The sequence below is a fragment of the Musa acuminata genome, chromosome BXJ3-10 (genome assembly GCF_036884655.1).
Source record: "Musa acuminata AAA Group cultivar baxijiao chromosome BXJ3-10, Cavendish_Baxijiao_AAA, whole genome shotgun sequence".
Taxonomy (NCBI): domain Eukaryota; kingdom Viridiplantae; phylum Streptophyta; class Magnoliopsida; order Zingiberales; family Musaceae; genus Musa; species Musa acuminata.
The window spans coordinates 15,157,501-15,179,456 of NC_088358.1; the positions used below are offsets into that span (position 1 = coordinate 15,157,501).

A 21,956-nucleotide genomic window follows, 5' to 3' on the forward strand; every position below is an offset into this window, starting at 1 on the left:
CTAAACTACTCTTCTATTCTCATTTCTCTTACTCTTCCTCTAGAAACTCAAGAAAATCCTTCTCTTTTATAAAGCTAAGGATCAATCTCAACCCCTTTGGTGATCAAAAGAAGATTAACTACATGGGTAACTCTTAAATCTTTCTCTCATTCTCAATTTATTGCTTAATAAGCCTCTTATTATTGGTAATATATGTAATTCTCATGACTTAGAAGATTCTTAAGGGATAAAGAAAAGAGGAGATTAGATAAAACCTTTGAATATATATTATTTGACTCATATGAATATGCCCTTAGATTCCTAAGTTTTGAGTCCAGAAATGTGCATAAGGGAAAATATATATATCTAGAAGAATTGAGTGATTTGGAAATAATTCAATGGTTTACTAACTTAGATGTCCTTCTAATTCTGTAAATTAGTGTACTTATCTATCCTAGACTTGTTCGATTGTTTTATAATAACTTACATGTAGATGTACATGATAGAGTATCCACTTATCTTTTGAGACATCATATATCTATTATGTTGGGAAATCTTGGGGGCGATATCATATGCGCAGCGGAAGAACAAGAAAACAAAATCCCCGATTCCCAAAAAGATGTTCGTCGTCGTGCGAAGATTGGTGCGCAAAGTCCGCAAAACTTAAAACTGCGTATAGAGTAGATTGTGTTACCTAGGGAGATCGTATATCCCTATTTCCTTGCAGATCCTTAGGAGAGGGTGAAGGAGGTCAAGCGTCCTCCTCTCTAGCGGTGATCCACACAACAGGGTTGCGACGACGCTCCTCAAAACTCCAGGCCTGCTCTGAGGTGGAGAGGGAGAGGAGAATAGGAAAGGCAAGCAAAGGCTCTAGCCTATGAGGCTCTGAATCCCTCCTATTTATAGAGGTCCCCTGTCAAACCCTAATGGGTCCTCCCCTAGTGGGTATTGGATCTGCATCCAATAAGACAAGTGCTCCGTCGGATATCTCATATCCGAACCTTTACTCATCGCAATGCCTACCATATGTGTGTGACCCTCTAGGCCCAATATCAAGCTGGCCGTGAGTCATACCCGTCAGAACTCCTTCTAACTCAGTGAATTATTATCTCTGTAATAATTCACTTGACTTATCGACTACGGACGTACTATGCCACTACGCCGTAGTCCCCAAACGATACAGGGGAATCCAATCCATTGGACCTACCTATCCTCAGTTACGGTGTACCTATAGTCCCTCATCCATCTAATATCCCAGAGACCGTATATCGAGCATGGTGTTGTCAGACCCATACGGTTTCTACTCGAGTCTCGCTCTAATCGGATTCTCTCGGAGAACTCTTTCTCTCTCAACCCGAATGACCCTGGCCAAGGATTTGTCTGAGCAAGAACACATGGGATATTTCTCTCATGACGCCGAGAGTGGATGATCCTCTATCGACACTCAATAGCCCTCGTAAGGTCGACTACCACTCCCAATGATCAGTTGTACTAGATTTGGGATAGCCAAACCTATAAGTCTGGTATCAAAGAGTGGAGCACTCATACAGGACATCCTTGGTGTCTCAAGTCTAAGGACCAGATACACCACTAGAACTACGAAATCGTTGTCTGACAATAAGGCATCATCAACCATCCAGCATTCCGTAAGCGGATCAATCAGTGAACTCATTCTCCAATGAGCACTTGTACTGTATCCCTAGTGTCCCTACACGAGCAGCTATGAGACCAGCTGCATCCATCATATGGACGGGTATACAACACACTAGTCTATCCGGTTATCACGATGTCCCTCTTGAGTAACCTATGACCGGGATTATTTAGGATATGTGTTTAAAGGTGAATCAATCTCATTATCGTGATCTCATCACGATCCGATTCCCATTGCACAAATCCAAGGACATCACAATATATGTATGCATTTATGCAATAGTTATAAAGTGATATACGCCAAAATATAATAAGCAAAAAGATTCTGTATCAAGTTACACGTGCCATCACTCACGTGATTGGCTTGTTGGGCACCTATAACTAGCATATTATAGATAGCACAATTTGCAATCTTATAGGAATTCCTAAAAAGAGAAAAGGTTATTATTTTAGAAGACAATGGGACACTGAATTGATTGGGGTTATATATTCTAAGGCATTATGTACTATGTTTAAAAATCCTAATTTGTCTATTGTTCCTAAAAGTAGTGAGCATATACTACCATTCAACACAGAACTATTTCATCACATCATAATTAGTATTCTACTTCCCAAACAATACTATCATGATGAAGTTAGTTAAATAAAAATAGGTACAATATATTGGATTATGATAGGACGTGATAATTGCTTTGGATATTTGATACATCAAAATATAATTGAGTTATCAATAAAAGACATGATGGTTCCATATGATGGCTTATTTACTAGACTAATACATACATATGATATAGTCATTCCACCAAATGAAGAAACTATGAAACTAGACAAATTTAACATTATCAATAGAAACTTATTAAGAAGATTAAGATGTATAGTAAAGAACCATGTTTGGACTAGATTACCCAGAAGAACTAATCCTCCCTCACTTGAGCCAAAATCATAAATACCTATACATAGGGAGAGTCAATCTTCTACTAGTCCATTTGAGGTAGCACCTTTGACAGATCCAACACTCTCCTCATCTACTGATTCCATAGCAACTCGACTAGATCAAAGTGAACATCATCATAATCAAATTTTAACTAAGATACAGCATATTCATGCTCATTTTAATACTTTATTTAGGTATTTTGGATTACCACCACTTTAGTAGCTTATATATTCCTCCTTTTTATTGATGACAAAGGGAGAGAAGTCTGATAGTTTCTTGACGTGTTCTTTGTCTTACACTCTTTGATGTTATAATGTATTTTTTAATGTTTTACACTCGTTGATATTATGATGCACTTCTTGATGATATTATGATGAATGCAATGATATGCATATAATACTTTTGATATTATCTTGATGCTATGCATATGAAGTATGAAATGATGATCTTTGTAAAGAAAATGATTAAAATTATTTCGACTTGAATTCTAAAGTTATCATTTTCTGAAATTCAAAGTTTCTTTTAGTATATAGATAGGGGGAGTTTAGTTTAAACTCTATCATAAATTGGTTGTCATCATAAAAAAACGGAGGAGATTGTTGAATCCCGGATTTTGATGATGAAATCAATTGATGAGTTTACAATCTAATGTACCGTTTGAGAAAGTTGATGCATGACTAACTTCGATCATGAAAAAATAAAATAATTAAAAGAAAAAAATAAAAGTTGGGCCAGAGTAAGAGATCGGGCATCGGGCTGAAAGAATCGGACATTGCGGGAGTCAACATGCTAATCAATTGGGTGATACGCCAAATGTTCGGACGATATGCCAGAAGTTCGTCGAAAGTTCACTAAGAGCTTGGATGAACAAATAACAAGTCAAACAACTTAGATTTACTATCTTGTAATTGTTTAAATCTTTATTGTTGTAATTAGGTTTTAATTTGAGTTAGTTTTAGGAGTAATCCTACTAACTCAAATAGAGACCAATTGAACTTTAATCAAGGCTGAATTGGGCCTGCTATTTGGCCTATTTAGTGACCTAGAGCCACTTCAAGCAATGCTATTGCCTAAATTGGGGGTGGTACCATTGGCAGTTAATGTTTTCAGGTAGTAGTACCATCAGAGCCTAGTCTTTGAGGCTCTATCAAACGGTCGTACCACTTAGACTGGTGGTAGTACCGCTAGTTGTTAGGGGAGCAGGTAGTGGTACCGCCCAGTACTGGTGGTACTACCGTCAGAACCCCGGAAACTCAAGATGTGATACTTTTTTGCTTCAATTTTGAATTCATTTTGCCCCTACAAATACCCTACACTTTCCTGCTTGACAAAGCATGAAAAGTGAACAAAAGTCTTGATATTTTGAATTGTAAAAGTCTTGAAAAAATGATAGGTGCCTTCCTCCTCTTCCTTAAGATTTATGATCATTCTAAGAGATGTGTAAGACTTGTAAAGGTTGTCTCCTAAACCTGTAAAAACGAAAAAGAGTTGTAAGAGCATAGTTGGTATTCGCCCATTGAAAAAAGACCGTTAGTGATCGTTGGTATCCTTAACGGAAGAGGAATCGGGAGTAGACGTAGGTCACGACGATCGAACCACTATAAATCTGGTGTGCTCTTTTCCTTTATTGTTTACCTTTATTACTTACTAGTTTTATTGCTCACTCCACTTTACACTTATTCTAAGTTAAGCTCATTTTCGATATCGACTTTCATCGAATGTAATTTTTTTCAAAATCATGGAAAGTTTCTGATAGCACTAATTCATCAGTCTTCTTAGTGTCATTCACAATCCTAACGGTCGAAGCCTATATGAATATCATAACTGGATCATCTTCCATTGCAATATGCTTCTCTCTTTAATTAATGAGTCATTGACTTTGATTTACCTGTTTTGTTTCAACTTGTCGTTAAACAGATTTAGTTAGAAAGGTTGATAGAGTTAGAATGTACATTTGTATTTATGTTCAAGCCTCTTTGAGGTGTGTCGCATTGCAAGTGTTTGAATTTTGTTGGTTGGAGCTTCATTAGTGTCATGTTATTGAACTTGAAGAATTTAAGGACTTCTCTAGCAAAGTTTGCCCTTCACATCTTTAAATCCTTCATCATCTCCTCCAAGTAAACTTGCGCTATCCCCCATTTTTTAGGTAACTCCATTAAAAGATATTTTGTGAATGTGTCACCTTCAACATAGCCGATCACCTAATGGGGAACAATTGATGGTTGCAAGCTTCTGAGCACTTTGAATGGACTTCCATTTAATGCAAAGTTTGAAGAGAATTTAATTAATTCGATTAGCTTCACCCAAATTTCTCGATTGTACTCCTTTCATTGAGCTTATTATTTAATTTCATCCATTCTTCAATATGTACTTATGGAGTATTGGAAATGTTATTTGAATCTAAGTTGGGTTTCACCTTCATAGAATATTTATATGATAGCTTTGGTCATGCCTTTGGGATTATTCATGATGTATTTGTACGCTCCCCTCAAAAGCACAAGTTTGACTAGTGCTCGCAAGTCCCACCATTATATTACCATGATCTATCCTAAAATATTCATGGTCTTCTTCTTAAAATTTCTTGACCAAGTCTTTTCTCGGGTAATTGAATTTCTCTTCTTTGGACATTTGCTTAACATTGACGTTTACTTGCTTGGACATACTCCTTGAAAGTAACGAGATACCCATAAGTAAATATAAGCTATAGACCAATTTATTGTCCCTTGTTTGAGAGGTGGATAGTTGATTGAATCTTCAAATCGTTTATTATGTTTGAATTGTTATTCCACCTTGTATCCTTATGAAAAGGGCTTTGACAATTTAGTTTTGACATGATGACATTTTTTTAAAGTGTCCATCTTTTGACTTAATTTTTTTATCACTTACATAGTTGAAAATGTGTTTTTTGAAACTCTCTTTGAAAGTGAAACCGTGCAGGAGAGTCATCACTTATCAGAAAAGCAAAATTTAGGAACAATATTAGTATTGCTTTCATCTCCCACAAGTTATCAGAATAACTTGATTTATGCGGCTTAGATTATTTGATATTTCACCCTAGAAGAACGTTAACTATAAAACAACCCATGCCACATAAGAATATGGCTATTTTTATTATTTTCTCCTGCACAACCATAAATATATCCATGTTTCACAAAGCAGAAATTAAAAATAAAAATACTTCTCAAAAAACAAGACTAACATCAGTACTACTGTCTCATGCATTCTGGGTATAAGAAAATTACTAAATATTAAAAAAAATAAAACTCAAATGTACGATACACGTCAAAAATAAAGAACGAATTTTACATAAATATTTCTACTAAATACCAATAAGGAAGGATAAACATAAGATTTGGTCTTACTCTATGATGTCATCATAAACCCAAATGAACAGCAAGTGTTAAACAATTATTAAGCATTGAAAAAGGAAGGGTAGATGTAACCATTGCACAAATCTTTTGAATTGTGCATAGAAAAAAATAGATATAAGATTTATAATATGATAAATATTTTGATTGGATAACGGTAAAAGTTTAAATAATTATAAAAGGAACCGATATATTTATAAATTTGAACGGACACCGTATAAAAGAGAGACAACCAATAAGACTGAATGAGGCTCAGCTCCTAAATCGCCGGCATGACAAGATCGATCAAACGACAGGCATCATCACGATGGTCGCGATCCTAAGCCGAATCTCAAAGCTGCAGAAATTAGAGGACCAACATATTAAAAATCCCAAAATTATACAACCAATCGTGATACCAATCCCACGTATGCATCTCTGACTTGACCGAGACCACGGCCATCCATGCCCGCAGCCCACATGTTCATCCACTCTGTGGTCTTAATCCAAACCCCATTCCATCTGCTCACATCGAATGGACTCCAATAGCCACAGTGTCGTCAAAACCAACGGCATGATCCCACCTGAACTCAACGACTCTCTTCCCTTTCCTCTTTCCTCCAAACCATTGTCAGTCCCACGCCTTGGGCAGAGCAATTACCATCAACTAAACAAAAGGCGGCAGCCGGTGGTTTCTGTCGCCGTTCCGAGGCTTCCTCCAAAACCAGGGGGCACCGGAGCCCCTATAAGTAGAGGACGAGGTCACTCTGCCACTCCCGGAACTCGATCGAACTCCGTGTGGAGAGTGACCTGAATCGGTGAGGAGGACATGAGCTCCCTGCAGTCATGGGTGGCCGAGCACAAGCTCACGAGCATCGGTAAGATTTCAAGCTCACCAAATAGTACCTCGTTCTCCGGTATCCTGCTGCTGAGTCGAGTGTCCTCTGTGTTTTGCGTAGGTGCTGTGTGGGCTTCTGCGCTGGGAACGTCGCTGGCAGTCGCACACAAGAGGTCGCCGACGGTGAAGACGAGCCTTCGGCTTATACATGCGAGGTGGGTACCAATTTGTTCGTGGTGTTGTCATTGGTATGTAGATGAGATGGGGGAGGATTAATGTGCGTTCGGGCCACAGGATGCACGCGCAGGCGTTGACGCTGGCGGTGCTCTCGGGAGCGGCGCTGCTGCACTACTTCGACGCCAAAGACAAAGCTGCAACGGATGATGTCGAGAGTGCGACGCCACCACCTTGGCTTAATTAATTAGCTATGAGATGATATTTTATATGCTATGGGAAGAACGGTAGCAGCGGCTGCCGTTTTCATCCTCCTCTGTTCCCTTCTACTTGGTTTATCTTACGAGAAGTTGAGGCTTTGTATGTATAAATACGTATTGGTTGCGTATAACGAAATTGGAATCTAAAAGGGTGTAAATATAAGGCTCCCCCACCACAGTATCTTTCCACATCCAGACTTCCCTCCCTTGTTGATGATGGGCTGAGTAAGCACCGGTGGATATGAGTGCTCACCTACGACTACTCCATGAAAGAAACATGTAACTTACTCACCTCGTCCTATTCCGTAAGGAGTTGGAATCAGTACACGACAGCGATCGATGTCAACAATGCGGAGATAGGTGAGTGGTCTTCGATGGCACTATTCCTTGGATGGCGTAGAACTCAAGAGATGGTAGCGCTTAGGGCATGTAGAGCCTGTCGCCGCACTTGCACCGCCACGCCTCCGGGTAATACTCCGTGGTCACTGGAGTGCCGGGCGGCAGCGCCACGTGCACGGGTTGGCACGGGGTGCATTCGCCGCACTTGCCTGTACACCGTGGAGGGGCCGACCCTGGCTCGCCGCCCACAAGCTGCCTCCGCCTCGCCTCCGCCTCCGCCGCCGCCGCCGCCGCCTGCAGTGCGGTCACCCGGGTTAAGTTAGCACGAGCAACTCAAACAAAGCTACACCGCGGGAGCTGAAACAGTGCGATAGTTTTCCGCTCCGCCAGAGGTCGTTCTTATTGAGATTGTTGGAGATGGTGTGGATCAGGCCTCCGGAGACTAATGAAATGGCGACAGGGAAGTGATGAGAGAAGAAAAGCGAAGGGGTTATTAGGATGAGCACCTGAGGGTAGGGCTCCGTGACTGAGCTTCCAACACCTGTGACAATGACAACGTGCATGAAATGATGAAGCAATCACCGGCAGAGAGAATCTTGAGACTTACCTACATCGACGATTTGGCAGAAAGGAACGCTCGAAAGCAGAGCGCAAAGAGAGAAGAGGCAGACGAAACCGCAGCATAAGACTACAGCTTCTTTTAGCTGCAACCCGAGTCTTCTCCTCCCTCTTCTCGTTTCCATCACCTGCAGCCCTCTCATAGAGCTCAGGGATGCAAAGGATGGGATAGAAAGAATCAGAGAAGCCGAGATCTGAAACGGTTACCTCTTGCTGGTACTACTGCCACTACTACTGTGGCAGCCCCAGATCTGTGAGACGACCTCTGGACGAGACAAGCTGTGGAATTTAATGATATTATTCGTGGGAGCACCCTTTTCAACTCCTCTTACTCTGCCTTCTTTCGAACGCTTGCAGACTGCTCCTACTACTACCGTTTGCTCGCTCTCTTGTCTTTCTCGGAAAGCGGGGTGAGGCATCTTATTATGGGTCATCGAACTCTCGCTTTCACGACCCCTGCAAGCTTTCTTTGTAATGACAGGTTTGGCCTTGTAACAACGATGTCCAGACACCAAAATGAGGACGAGATAAAGGTCTAGATTCATTGGAATATGATTTATATCCTTACGATCTGAGGTGTAGAGGACCGCACAGTTGCGGTAGCACCTAATGGCCTCACGAAAGCTTAGAACACTATTGCAGGAAGTAGACGTCCACCAATTATGATATTATATGAAAAGGACAATCCAACCAAACGAGTATTAGAGATTAATCTTCTGGGCGCTGAAGAAAATACTGAAGAGGGTCTCAGCGGTCATTTGAAGGAATACATAGTTCATTGGGAAGGTAAGTGAGGAAGGACGGGAGGATGAGACGCATTGATCAGTGGAGTTGTGACAGATTGAGTCAGGAATCCCAAGGCTGTTTGTCTCCTATTTCTTGCTTGCCTTCTCTCTGCTTCGTGTCTTCGTTCACATCCATCGTCGATCCGTCCCCTTTTGGCCACTGTACTTAGGGATTCAATGCTTTACCCGTTGTAGTAGTCTTACCATGTCCCAAACAACGATGGCTATCGTTCTAAATGAGTTGTCACAACCACACATCTTGCCTGGGCTATATCTTCACATTGTCACTCTGTCACAGTATAATTACTGTGGCACGTTGGAAAGAAGCTAATCAAAGAGGACATCAATGTATACAAAAATAATTTACTTCTGATACATTGGTACTATGGATACTGTGTATACGTATTGGCACACTGAGAAGACGTAAAGAAAGGGCGAGTCATCCGGAGAAGAGCCTGGAGAAAAAATTGCCGGTATTTGGTTTCTCTAAGCATGCCACATGAACATATCTTCCGAGTTTGTCGACCTGCCTTGGTTCCCCTTTCGTGTCCTTCTTGCATACCTTGCAGGTCTTGTCCACCCAACCTTCCTCCACGTATTGCCCGTCAACTACACACAGAATCAAACCAAGTCAGCATTTCTATATTGATCAGCGAAAAGGAGGAATCTTTTAGTATTTAAAGTACCATCTACGTAGGACTTGAAGAAATCCTTGTAGGTGCCTCCAATCTTCCTCCGAAGCGCACCATACTGCACCAGAATCATGAAGGGAAGAGTTACTAGAGATGTTTAGATCATGTCAAGTCACAGATGATGGTGTTACAGTACGTACCTGTTCTCTAGTCATCTTCTTCCCCGATCTGGTGATCTCCCTCGCGTCCTCTATGAGCACGGCATCCTGAGAGGACCTCACCTGGGAGAAGTCGAGGGCTTCGGTGATGCTTCCAAACAAGGACTGCTTGCTCTTTTTCGTCGCTCCTTCCTCCCCGCTCTTCTTTTCCTCCGTCATAGCCCACACTCTTCCTGGCCTGACGGAGCAAGCACTGGGCCTTGGAGCACATCTGCTGTTGCAGGATCCAAGCGTCGGAGGGCAACAGTTGTGTGATGAGGACAACGGAAGAGCGCGCATCTCCATGGCACTGAAACCCTTCCGTTATTTCAAGAGAGGAGCATGAGGCAGCCTCTCATATTTATGAGACCCATGAGCCATTTGTCGGACGCAGCAGAGCCACTGCCAGTTTTATGTGGTGGGTGCAAGGGGACGTGGCGTCGTGTTTAGCCTGGTGAAACCAGAGGAAGAGGAGGGCTCGACTGTGGCCATGTGGAGAGCAAAAAATCTCAGGTTGTAGTGGTGGTACTGTGTCTGGCTGTGAAAAGCCTTGGGAATCTTTGTTAGATTCCCATGCCCACAATTCTCCACCTCAGATCATAAGTTGCCGTGCACCAAGGCACTGATTACAAAGAGACAAGTCGCTCAGATCACTGTAGACACTGAAAAGTCATGAGCAATAGTTGGGGATGCAACGCCTGACGCCACGTTAGGTAACAGCGGAAGTACGTACGAAGGAGAACAGCTACTATAGTACACGGTTGTGGAGATGCTTTGACGCGGTTTTGCTCGCAAATCCCACTCTGACAGCATTAGATTTCTACCGTAATCGTTTTCCTATTCGCCGGCACCGCGTGCTCCAAATTTCGCGTGTACAAGATTGATTAAAGATCCGTGTGGTCAGTCAAAGCTCTTGAACAGGTCAACTCCTCTCCTCCTCCTCCACTATAAACCCTCAAATCCTTCTCTTAGTTTGCTCGCTCTACTCTGCTCAGCTTGCTCTCTGTTCTCCTCTGCATTAGCCTCCAAAGAAGTCCGCTAATATGCAAATGGCGATGGTGGGAAAGTCTCAACTCATCTTCTTGCTGCTGCTCTTTTCAATCGCACCACAATTCTCCATTTCCAGGCCCTTGAATGGATGGTTTGACACCGACCTCCAAGCAATTGACCCAAGCATAAACGTGGCTCTCCCGAGAGGGGGTCAAAGGATTCCACCGCTGGTGGATTCAATTAACCCAGTTGATGGTTCTCTGTGCAGCTTCGGTACGGCAGTGAACTCACCGCCGTTAACGTTGTCGAAGCAGAATCTCGTCGTCCGGAAGCAGACGGCGCCGCTGCTGTGCAACCTCTTAGCCAGAGGAAAGATGCCGCCGGCGCCTTCTGGCCCAAGTCAGGGAATCAACGACAAGCACAGTTAGCCAACTCGATCTGGAGAAGTGTTTTCCTCTTCTTTGATTTGTTTTACCAAATTGAGGTCATTTATTCCATGAGTATACTACGGAAAATATAATGTACGAGCTCAGATATACGGATTTCAGTCCCAACGCTTTGGTCTCATTAATGAATGATCTACTGAAGTGCCGCAAGAACACGTCATGAATGATCTCATCTTAATTGCATTACGCTCATCTTTTTCTAGGAAGAAGCCCAAAGGGCATTCTATCATTACAAAAGGTATGAAATTATACATGAAGAAAAGGACAAAAAAGATGAAGGGAAAAAAGAAAAGAGTCAATGAAACAGAGACATCTTTCTCAAGACATGATATTTAGCTTGAAACGTGTGATATAGTCACCGACACAAAAGCATACTTGTATAAGAACAAATTGGGGTGACAAATTAAACTAGCCCAAATGAAGGACATGATGCAGACATCTAAGTGACAAGAGAAGAATCATCATTATGGTGCCAACCCAGAGGATATAATTGGAAACACAACGAACATTTGTGTTTCCATTTGGAAACACAACTCGGATGTTGTGATCACTTTAATCGTATAACTATTTTTTATTTTTAGAATAATTTTATTTTTGCTGTTAGGTTAGAATTACACATTTGGGCTATAAGCTATATATGTGTCTCAAGCATATATCGTTGTTGCTATTATTGTCGCTGATACCATAAATTTAAGTTTCGTCTATCTGTCATTGAAAAATATAATTTGTGACTAATGTTCTTATAATCTTATTGTTTGATAAAAGTGATAAAAGAGTTTTGATACATTGGTAATTCAATGTCATATCATGTTTTATTACATGTCTTATTACATGTTAGTCAAATAATTATCTCATGATGATGTTAATTTGATACTAGCAAAGAGGCTCATTTAGCCTTACATGACAATTATCAATTCTCGTATTAGGTTAAATTATAGTATAATTAATAATTTGATGCACGATTTTATAGATCATCCATAAATTATCGATGATCTATCCCCATGTTATCATTTATTTCAATCCACAAATGTTCTGACAAATGGGATAGACATTTGTCTAGAATACCTATGATGTAATTTTTATAAAATTATTATCAAATCTTTCCTTTTTTTCAATACTCTAACTTGCGATGAACTCGGAAGTTGAATCAAAATTCGATTTGAGCTCCTAATGTATCAAACTGAGATATTATGATTACTTTAATGGTATCACCATTTTCTTTTTTTATATTTTTTAGAATTTTTTTTTTTTTCTCATGTAGGCCACAAGTTCTCTATCTATCTCAGGGATAGGCTACTACCGCTGTTGCTAATATCATAAATTTAAGTTCCACCTCTATGCCGCTGAAAAATGTGCCTTGTGACTAATGTTCTTCCAGTTTATTTGGTTGATGCATAAAAGTAAAGCTGAAGGCAGCATGCTTGTTAAATTGGACCAGAAGTGATAACACAAGTCTCCTGACTAATGTGACTTGGATGCAAAAGATGGTCAGTGAGAACTCAAACCCTGTCATCAAATTAACTGATAGAGAGAGAGAACTCACAACCACATCAAGCTAAAAGAAAAGGTTTTATGTCTTATCGGTGAAATATTAATAATGCATCGAGGAGACACTTCCAATCCATCCCATCTCCAGTTTGCTTTGAGAACCCTCAGCCCGGTAGCTTTTATACATCTTTAATTCCCCACATTTATACGTCTTCCACCTCATGGACCCCACCCTGAGCTAAAGCGACCCTGAGCCTTCTCTATTTATATCCCACCTTCTTCCCATCGTCCTCCCACACAAAGAATTCTGTCACTCTCTCAAACACGCACAATAAGCCAAAGCTTATCTTGTGAGGCACTTGCGTGCATGTTTATATTGGCTGTCTCAATTGTCACTTCACAATAAGAAGAAAGCAGATTGGGTTTCTTCCTTCTGATATTCTTCTCTCTGTCCTAATTCCCAGAAGACTCTGCTTCTTTCTTTCAGGTGATCCAATTTGGTTTCTGAGTGATGGGAAACTATAGGTTTCGGCTATTGGACATGATTGCCAATGCTTGCTTCTACAAGCTCAAACACATGGGCCAGAGAGCACACAAGAACTCCATGGGAAGAGGTCAGCCTCCAAGAGCAGCAGCAACCACCACTCCGGTTCATTTCTCGCCTCCGGAGCCTAAGCTTCTTCCCAATAGAGCCTCTCACTACTACTCCAGCAGAGCGGAAGCCGACAGGTTTTCCTTCTCCCCCACCCGTTCCAAGGTTTTGGACACCCATTTCCCCGTGGAACCAGCAAGGAAGTCCAAGAAGTGTGTGAGGAGGAAGCCCATCAGAGCTGCTCCCACAAAACCCAAGCTGGCCGCCTCCTCCGTCCCAGAATTTCCTGCGGTTGCGTCGCCAGTGACCCCGCCGTATCAACTCGACCTCTACATCGACGGCGACAATCATGAGTTCCAGGGGATCCACGCCGGTGACCGATTCAAGTCCGAAGACGCTTCCTCGTGGCCACACTCTCGTAGCTGCAGAGTAACATCCTCTGCCACCGACGTCATCATTGAAGTGGACACCAACAGCTCCACCACTCAAACGCGGAAGAAGCTCGACGAATTCGACTCGGTCTCAGAGCTTAAACTCCGTCCAATTATCACCAAGCCGGCGACCAGTGAAGCTGAGCAGCGCAAGAAGCAAGCCAAGAGATCGTCTCCCGGACTTCACCGGTTTCCGATGAGAGCCAACTCTCCGAGGCTGGCGAGCAAGAAAGTTCAGGCCCAGCTTGGCCAGAGGTGCGGCGGGACGGAGGCAGCGGCAGCGCTCGAGAGGAAGGGCTTCTTGGAGAGCTTCGCAGTGGTGAAGTCATCGTCGGACCCTGGGAGGGACTTCAGGGACTCGATGGTGGAGATGATCGTGGAGAACAACATCCGGGCAGCGAAAGATCTGGAGGAACTTCTTGCTTGCTACCTGTCACTCAACTCCAACGAGTACCACGATGTCATCGTGAAGGCGTTCGAGCAAATCTGGTTTGATCTCGCTGAAGTTAAGCTAAGAAATCGGAGGAAGGAGTGGCTTAAAGATCACAGTTTGAATGGTTGTACAATGTCATAGTGTGCATGTTGGAGTTACAAGGCATCACAATAAGCCCGATCGATAGCGTCTGCTTTGGCAGAGAAGCGGAGAGTCGAGTCAAAGAAGATTGTGATATAATAATCAAAATAGTGGTTTCGTGGCTGAATTGTGATATTTGTTGCGAACCATAGGCGTGTGTACAAATTTGCATGTCTCATCTAATGTTGTTGGGTGGGCGAGAAGATTCTAGTGCCCCCACCCCCCACCAAAACAGCAAAAGAAAAAGGGATAAATTTTTATAAAAAATCTTAAATTTTAAAAATATTTCTGTTTTAATTTTTTTAAATTTTTTATAAAGTATCTTTGCCCATATAAAAATATTATTTTACCATTACCTTCGTTGAATCCACCATCATCTCCCCCTGTATTGTCGTCTTTGCTCCCTCGTTAAATCTCACCTTGTTAGATCTATCATCAACAACCCTTGCATGAGGAAGGAAGCGCGAGAGCCATTGTTGCCTTCACTTGTAGCTCTTACATGAGGAATGAGAGGAGAGGTAATTGTTAGAATGCGATGAGGGTGATACCGATGGGAATGTTTGCCCCATGAGAAACTGTTTGGGGGTAGAGGGAGATGGTCGTCGGGACAAAAGCATAGCCAAGGGCCAAGCGAAGGGGAGTTGGCTAACAGAAATAGATGTTAAGATCAAGAGCGGCACTAAGAGGGGGGGGGGGGGGCAATAAATTAGTGCAGCAGAAAACTTTTACAATTTTAGAAAATGATAAGTTTCGTTTAAAACCAATTCCAATGAAAATGGTTTCGATTCAATCTGTTTCGGAGAGAACTTGAACTTGAAAGCTTTCGTAAAAGTGCAAGAGAAGATTAAGGAGGTTTGTAGTAAAGTAAATTGCACAAATGAAAAGTAAACCAAAATTTAGAGTGGTTCGGTCAAGGTGACCTACATCCACTTTCGGATTCCTCCTCCGACAAGGTCTGCGGCATCCACTAAAGGTCTTTCTTCAATAGGTAAAGACCGAACACCTTTTTATAGCACTTTCTCCTTTTTCTGGGTTTAGGAGAGAACCCTTACAAGTCTCACACCTCTCTTGAATGATCTCAAAATTTAGAAAGGGAGGAGAAGGACTCTAGTACTTATTTACAACACTTTTACACCCCAATAACTCAAGATTATAATCACACTTCGGTACCTTTTCATGCTGAAAAGGGTGGGATATTTATAGGCCCCAATAGCTTTCAAAAATAGAGTCAAAAAGTATTTCATCTCGGATTTTTGGAGTACTAATGGTACCACTGCTTGACAAAGCTCGGAGACCAAGCTCTAGCGGTACTACCGCCTGACTGGGGCGATAACACCGTTGGCAGCAATAATTGTCGGTGGTACTACCGCTTGATAAAGCTCAGAAACCGACCTCTAGCGGTACCACTGCCTGACAAGGGCGGTACCATCATTGACAGCAATAATTATCGGCGGTACCACTGCCCAGACCACTTGGGGTGCTGCTTTCCAAGCGATGCCACCACCAACTAGGAATTTAGCATCCTGGTTGGGCCTTGACTCCGGTCCAAACCAGCCCAACTCCAAGCCTAGTTGACCCTTAATAGAGTTGATGGGATTACCTCCCAAATCAACTCTAATTATTGTTCTAACTGTTAGAGCTAGCCCCAGGAAATTTACCACAAGGTAATTTTGACAACACAACAAAGACAATAAAGCGAAAAGAATAAAAGCGATAAGAACACCAGATTTACGTGGTTCGGTCAATTGACTTTGACCTACATCCACGGACGAAAGAGGAGCAAATCACTACTATAAAAGGGACAATTACAAATGCTTTTGGAAGATGTTCCTAGGCCATAAAACACCCGAAAATACTAAACAAGTAAAACTCAAAGTATATGTCCAAACTATTTAACTGAGTGTGGACTTAAACCAAAGTAAATACTTAGGTTTTCTTGTGGTGTCACTTGTGGTGCGACTTGTGGTGCATCTGACTTCAAAGCTCAGACCCTTATTTATAGTTCCAATACAAGACAACAAGTCTGATTTTCCTGATGTGGGATTATGGGACTTGCCAAACTAACAAATCTCCACCTTGGCATGTCCCAACAAAACTTGCTCCACCTTCTTCATAAAAGCCCCAACGGGCAATCACTAACAATGAACACCAACCAAGTCCAAGCACTGCTTGAACTTGTAAACCGGAATAAGCTTCATAAACATATCAGCAGGATTGTCATTCATATGAATTTTCTGAACAAGGACCTTTCCCTCAACACTAGTATCCCATTTGCATCTAATAATTTTCTTACCTGAAGGCGGCTTCACAAGATCCCAAGTTCTATTCCGATGGAGAGACTCAATTTCTTCATTCATCGCAATCAACCACTTAGCGGAATTATCACAAGAAACTGCATCCGAGTAGGAAGTAGGCTCACCAACTTCACTTGTCTCTTCTGCAACAAACAAAGCATATGCAATCAAATTTGCATATCTTTGTGGTGGTCGAATATTTCTCCGTGGTCTATCATTGGCTATGGAATATTACTCTTCCTCTAGATCATCTTCGTTAGTAGACTCAGGACCATCTACCGGCATTCTTTGAATAGAAGAGTTCAACTTAAAAGAATCTGAACTACCAATCTCAAGCTCCACCTGCTTCTGCGCATTATCATTTGTACAACTAGTAGAATCCTCTTTAGAAGATAATATAAATAATTCATCAAAAGTAACATCTCTATTGATTACAAATTTTGGGGATTTGGGATCAGAACACTATAATCTGTATCCTTTCACCCCAGAAGCATACCCAAGGAAAATGTACTTTTTAGCTCGAGGCTCTAATTTTCCTTCATTTACATGCATGTATGCTAGACACCCAAAAATTTTTAAATCAGAGTAATCAGCAGGAGTACCTGACCAAACTTCCTCCGGAGTTTTAAAGTTAAGTGCTGCAGAAGGAGCGCGGTTGACAACGTAACAGGCCATATTAATCGCCTCTACCCAAAAGTCCTTTGTCAACCCTACATTTGAGATCATACACCTTGCTCTCTCCAAGAGTGTTCTGTTCATATGTTCGGTCACACTATTTTGTTAAGACGTCATCCTAACAGTGCGATGCTGAACGATTCCTTCATTTTTGCAAAATTCATTAAAGTCACCTTCATAAAATTTCATGCCATTATCTGTTAGAAGCCGCTTAATCTGTTTACCTGTTTGCTTCTCAATCAAAGCCTTCCATTGTTTAAAGGTTAGAAAAACATCATTTTTATGCTTCAAAAAATAAACCCAAACTTTCCTGGAATAATCGTCAATGAAAGTCAACATATACCTAGCACGACCCTTAGACTGAACATGAGCTGGACCCCAAAGGTCTGAATGAATATAGTCAAGAGTACCTTTCATTTTGTGAACTGCCGGAGAAGTGAAGCTGACTCTTTTTTGCTTTCCAAAAATGCAGTGTTCACAAAAGTCCAGTGGCCCAGTACTCTGTCCGCAAAGCAGACTTCTTTTGCTCAATATGCTCAAACCTTTTTCACTCATATAACCCAAACGCATATGTCATAATTTGGTGATGTCAGAATCAGATAACGATGATGACGAAACTGCAACCGAACCTGTGACAGTAGTTCCCTGCAGAATATACAAGCTACTAGACCTACAAGCTTTCATAACAACAAGAGCACTTCTAGAAACTTTCATAACTCCACCTTCAGCTGTGTATTTACACCCAAGGGCCTCTAGGGTGCCTAAAGAGATGAGATTCTTTCTTAAATCAAGAACATGTCTAACATTAGTGAGCGTCCTCACAATACCATCATGCATTTTAATTCGGATTGTGCCTCTACCAACAACATCACATGCGGCATTATTGCCCATCAAAACAATTCCACCATTACAAGATTCATATGTGGAAAACATATCCCTATTGGGACACATGTGATAAGAACAACCCGAATCTAAAATCCATTCATTTTTAGACCTCGTCCTGTCATCAGCAGCAAAGAAAATATTTTCAACATTCTCATCAGATGCTACACTAGCTTCAGCGGACTCAGCAGTTTTCTCAACAAGTTTTCCCTTTTGCTTTAATTTATTTTTCAATTTAAAGCAATCAGTCTTAATGTGCCCCATTTTGTGACAATATCTACATTTCAAATTTCTATGTTTGGATTTAGATCTAGATTTAGATCTACTACTGTCAAATTCTCTTTTATCCATTCTCCCCCTGACAACCAGACCCTCAGCCTGATTCTCTCTACTTTCTCCAGTGATATTCCTGTCTATTTGCTCCTTAGATTTCAGTGCAGATTTAATTTCTTGATACAAAACTGTTTCTTTTCCATAAATCAAAGTATCATGGAAATGCTTAAAAGATTGGGGAAAAGAACACAAAAGTAACAAAGCCTTATCCTCATCATCAATTTTTGCATCTATATTCTCCAAATCCATAACCAAAGAATCAAACTTATCAAGATGCGAGAGTATAGATGTACCTTCAATCATTCGAAGCATATACATACTCTGCTTTAAGTAGAGACGATTCTCCACTGTCCTCTTCAAGTACAAGGCTTTAAGCTTGTCCCACATGCTCTTAGCCGTAGTCTCCACAGCTACCTCCCGTAAAACCTCGTCAGAGAGATTTAGAATGATGCTTGATCGGGCCTTCTTATCCATACCCACAAGCTCTTCTTTTGACATATCATCTGGAATGCTCTCGACTCCCTATAGTACCAAATCAACTCCGTCTTGAACTAGAATGGCCTCCATCTTGAGTTGCCACAAGCCGAAGTTGACATTTCTGTCGAATTTCTCGACAACAATCTTTGTTATTGTCATCGTTACCAAAAGATCCCGAAACCAGACTCTGATACCAGTTTGTTAGAGCTAACCCCAGAAAATTTACCACAAGGTAATTTTAGCAACACAACAAAGACAATAAAGCGGAAAGAATAAAAGCGATAAGAACACCAGATTTACGTGGTTCGGTCAATTGACTTTGACCTACATCCACGGACGAAAGAGCGAAAATACTAAACAAGAAAAACTCAAAGTATAAGTCCAAACTATTTAACTGAGTGTGGACTTAAACCAAAGTAAATACTTAGGTTTTCTTGTGGTGCCACTTGTGGTGCGACTTGTGGTGCATCTGACTTCAAAGCTCAGACCCTTATTTATAGTTCCAATACGAGACAACAAGTCTGATTTTCCTAATGTGGGATTATGGGACTTGCGAAACTAACACTAACTACGATTAAGGCAAGCGTGGTCCGATACATCAATTTTTTACTCAGCGAACTCCCGACCAACTCTTGGCTAGTCTTTCAACATGCTTCCGGTGATCTCACAATGAACTCTCGGTGAGCTCCCGGTATATCGTCCGAGTCTTCGACTCCAGCCCATCATCTGCTTAACGCCTTATTGCTATTGTAGTTAATCCTGCACACTTATCTCAACACATGGATTAGATCAAATAATTTACTAATTGATTTCATCATCAAAATCTGAGATTCAATAATAGAATGATTATTTTGAGAAAAAAATGATGTTTTGTGAAAATTTCTCAAAATTGAGGTGTTATCTTAAAATTTTTTAAAGTTAAAAACTTTTTCCATTAATTTACAGAATTAATAAGATTTATATTATTTGATTTTTAATATAAAATATTAAACTCTTCAAAATAAATATATATCTTAATCCAACCCTAATTAAGTTTAAATATTCTTGTATATCTTCTCACATTAATCTGAAAATAAGTTTTTCTCTCATGCCCTATAGATTTATCAAAAGCCAAATGAGTGTTTTCCTATATCTCATTAAAAATAAAACTAAAGATAAATGAAATATTTATAAAATAATTAAAATTTAACATATTGAGAACAATTATGGAAGTGTTACGAGCTCCTGATTTCCTCAAGTTGAAACTCAAGATGTGCTCTTCTCTCATCTAGTGTTGTTGTCATGGGAAAGATGCTAGTAGCCAAAAAAAATAAAATAAAATCGAGAGAATCAACAGTAATTTTCAAATTAAAAAAAAGTTATAAATTTATATTATTCAACACTTCTTTCCATGTGAAAAAATTTTTAAATTCTTCAAAATAAAAGATCTCTTGATTCCACATCCGCTTCCGTTAATTTGAAATAATATTTTTCTCAACATCTATAAATATACTAAAGAAAAATTGAAAAACACTCAAAGTATCTTTTCATTTCAATATATATAAAAAAGATATTTATAGAATAACTAAAATTTAATTTTAATATTTTTTGTTCATTTGAAGGTCGTTATATGATTGAATTTTTTTTCCTATCCTATTTTAAAGATCCAACAAATTTATATCAACACCAATCACAGCGTGACAGGCTAGTGAAGTCCATGGACAACAATTAGAGCATGGGAACTCTCTCTCTCTCTCTCTCTCCGTCTGTGCTGGTAGAACTCAAAATGTGCTATTGTCAAACCTAGAAGAACACCAAATGAAACAAAATTTCCATTTTTTTTCGACTGCCGTTCATTTAGCTCCCTCAACAGGAGCCTAAAAAGAAAGAACACATTCAAGCGTGATATGTCCCTCATGCAAGGGATAGCTGACCGTTTCTGCCGAAACCTAAATAATGAATCAACGACAAAGTGTGGCACTCTTCTGAGAGAGAGAGAGAGAGAGAGAGAGAGAGAGAGAGAGGACCAATTCCGAGCAACCAAGTAGTCGAGGCTCTTCCAGTGGCTGTTTCCATGTGCATCAAAAGATATTACAACTCTTGAAGACACAATTGTTGGCTTGTTGCCAATAACTCAGGTGTTCTTTAATTGGTGTCGTTTGTATGGTACTCCTGGTGAAGGCACTCAGGAAGCCTAGTGCAGAATAGATGGGGGGGAATTAACCTTTGCAAGGTTGGCAACTAATCGTTGCCTCTGCCGTTGGTTCTTTTCTTTCTTCTCACTCAGTATCCTCCCTTCCACCCGACTGATCTGCTGCTTCCATACTTGGGTGTTTCTTGCGGTCTTTCCCATGCGTTCTCCATAACCAACCTCGGTTTCATCAGATTCTGACAACGGTGATTGATGCTCGCACATTTCTTGGCCACCACCATGCCGGCGTATTGCCGTTCTTGATAATGCTACTTTATTGATTTTTTTCCTTTTTAAATGAAAGCGAATAAGAAAGATCAAAAAGTGAGATATGAGAATCAAAGAAAAGTTGGGGACATTTTAATATCTCATGCAAAAATTCTTATTCCATGGGATTTCATGCAAAAAAGAAAAAAGAAAAAATAATTAACTCATTAATTTATCAAACTTTAACTGCTAATCTAAGATATTCAATGCTAAATTAATGATAATAAATTCATCTAAATTCATTTAAACCTTCGTATTATTATATTGATATGTTGAAACATCATCAAGTTTAGCCTCACATTGGAGGTGATAAAATATTTGAATTGACAGGTGTGCTGTTGATATTTTGGATTAGTTGATGAGTTAGTAAAAAACGATGACAAAGCTGACCTAATACTAAGTATGTTTAAGATTCAAATAGAAAAAAACTATCTATAGTCGAGATCATAATGTTGGACTATAATGATCATTAAAAAAACATGCTAAGCCCCTGAAAACTATAACATCCCTAAACTAAATCTTACGTTGAAAGTGCAGAAAGAGTTGAATTGGTTTATAAGGACTCATAGATATACTATCATTAA

At 40.4% G+C, this 21,956-nt stretch overlaps 3 protein-coding genes across 3 annotated transcripts; 1 reads left to right on the forward strand and 2 right to left on the reverse strand.

The window, feature by feature from the left end:
- Nucleotides 1-7,449: 7,449 nt before the first annotated feature.
- On the reverse strand, nt 7,450-9,103 carry LOC103973789 (EPIDERMAL PATTERNING FACTOR-like protein 2). The gene is made up of 4 exons (XM_009388449.3): nt 8,347-9,103; nt 8,129-8,267; nt 8,028-8,062; nt 7,450-7,815 (listed from the first exon to the last, which is right to left on the reverse strand). The coding sequence occupies exons 2-4, from the start codon at nt 8,262-8,264 to the stop codon at nt 7,603-7,605; spliced, it is 384 nt and encodes a 127-aa protein (XP_009386724.2). The 5' UTR covers nt 8,265-8,267; nt 8,347-9,103; the 3' UTR covers nt 7,450-7,602.
- A 149-nt stretch (nt 9,104-9,252) lies between these two features.
- LOC135650408 (uncharacterized) lies at nt 9,253-10,087 on the reverse strand. The gene is made up of 3 exons (XM_065169712.1): nt 9,757-10,087; nt 9,611-9,674; nt 9,253-9,533 (listed from the first exon to the last, which is right to left on the reverse strand). Exons 1-3 carry the CDS (start codon nt 10,057-10,059, stop codon nt 9,364-9,366), a joined length of 537 nt encoding a protein of 178 aa, XP_065025784.1. The 5' UTR covers nt 10,060-10,087; the 3' UTR covers nt 9,253-9,363.
- A 2,904-nt stretch (nt 10,088-12,991) lies between these two features.
- LOC135650464 (transcription repressor OFP1-like) lies at nt 12,992-14,401 on the forward strand. The gene has a single exon (XM_065169818.1). It carries the CDS (start codon nt 13,189-13,191, stop codon nt 14,272-14,274), a length of 1,086 nt encoding a protein of 361 aa, XP_065025890.1. The 5' UTR covers nt 12,992-13,188; the 3' UTR covers nt 14,275-14,401.
- Nucleotides 14,402-21,956: the final 7,555 nt, after the last annotated feature.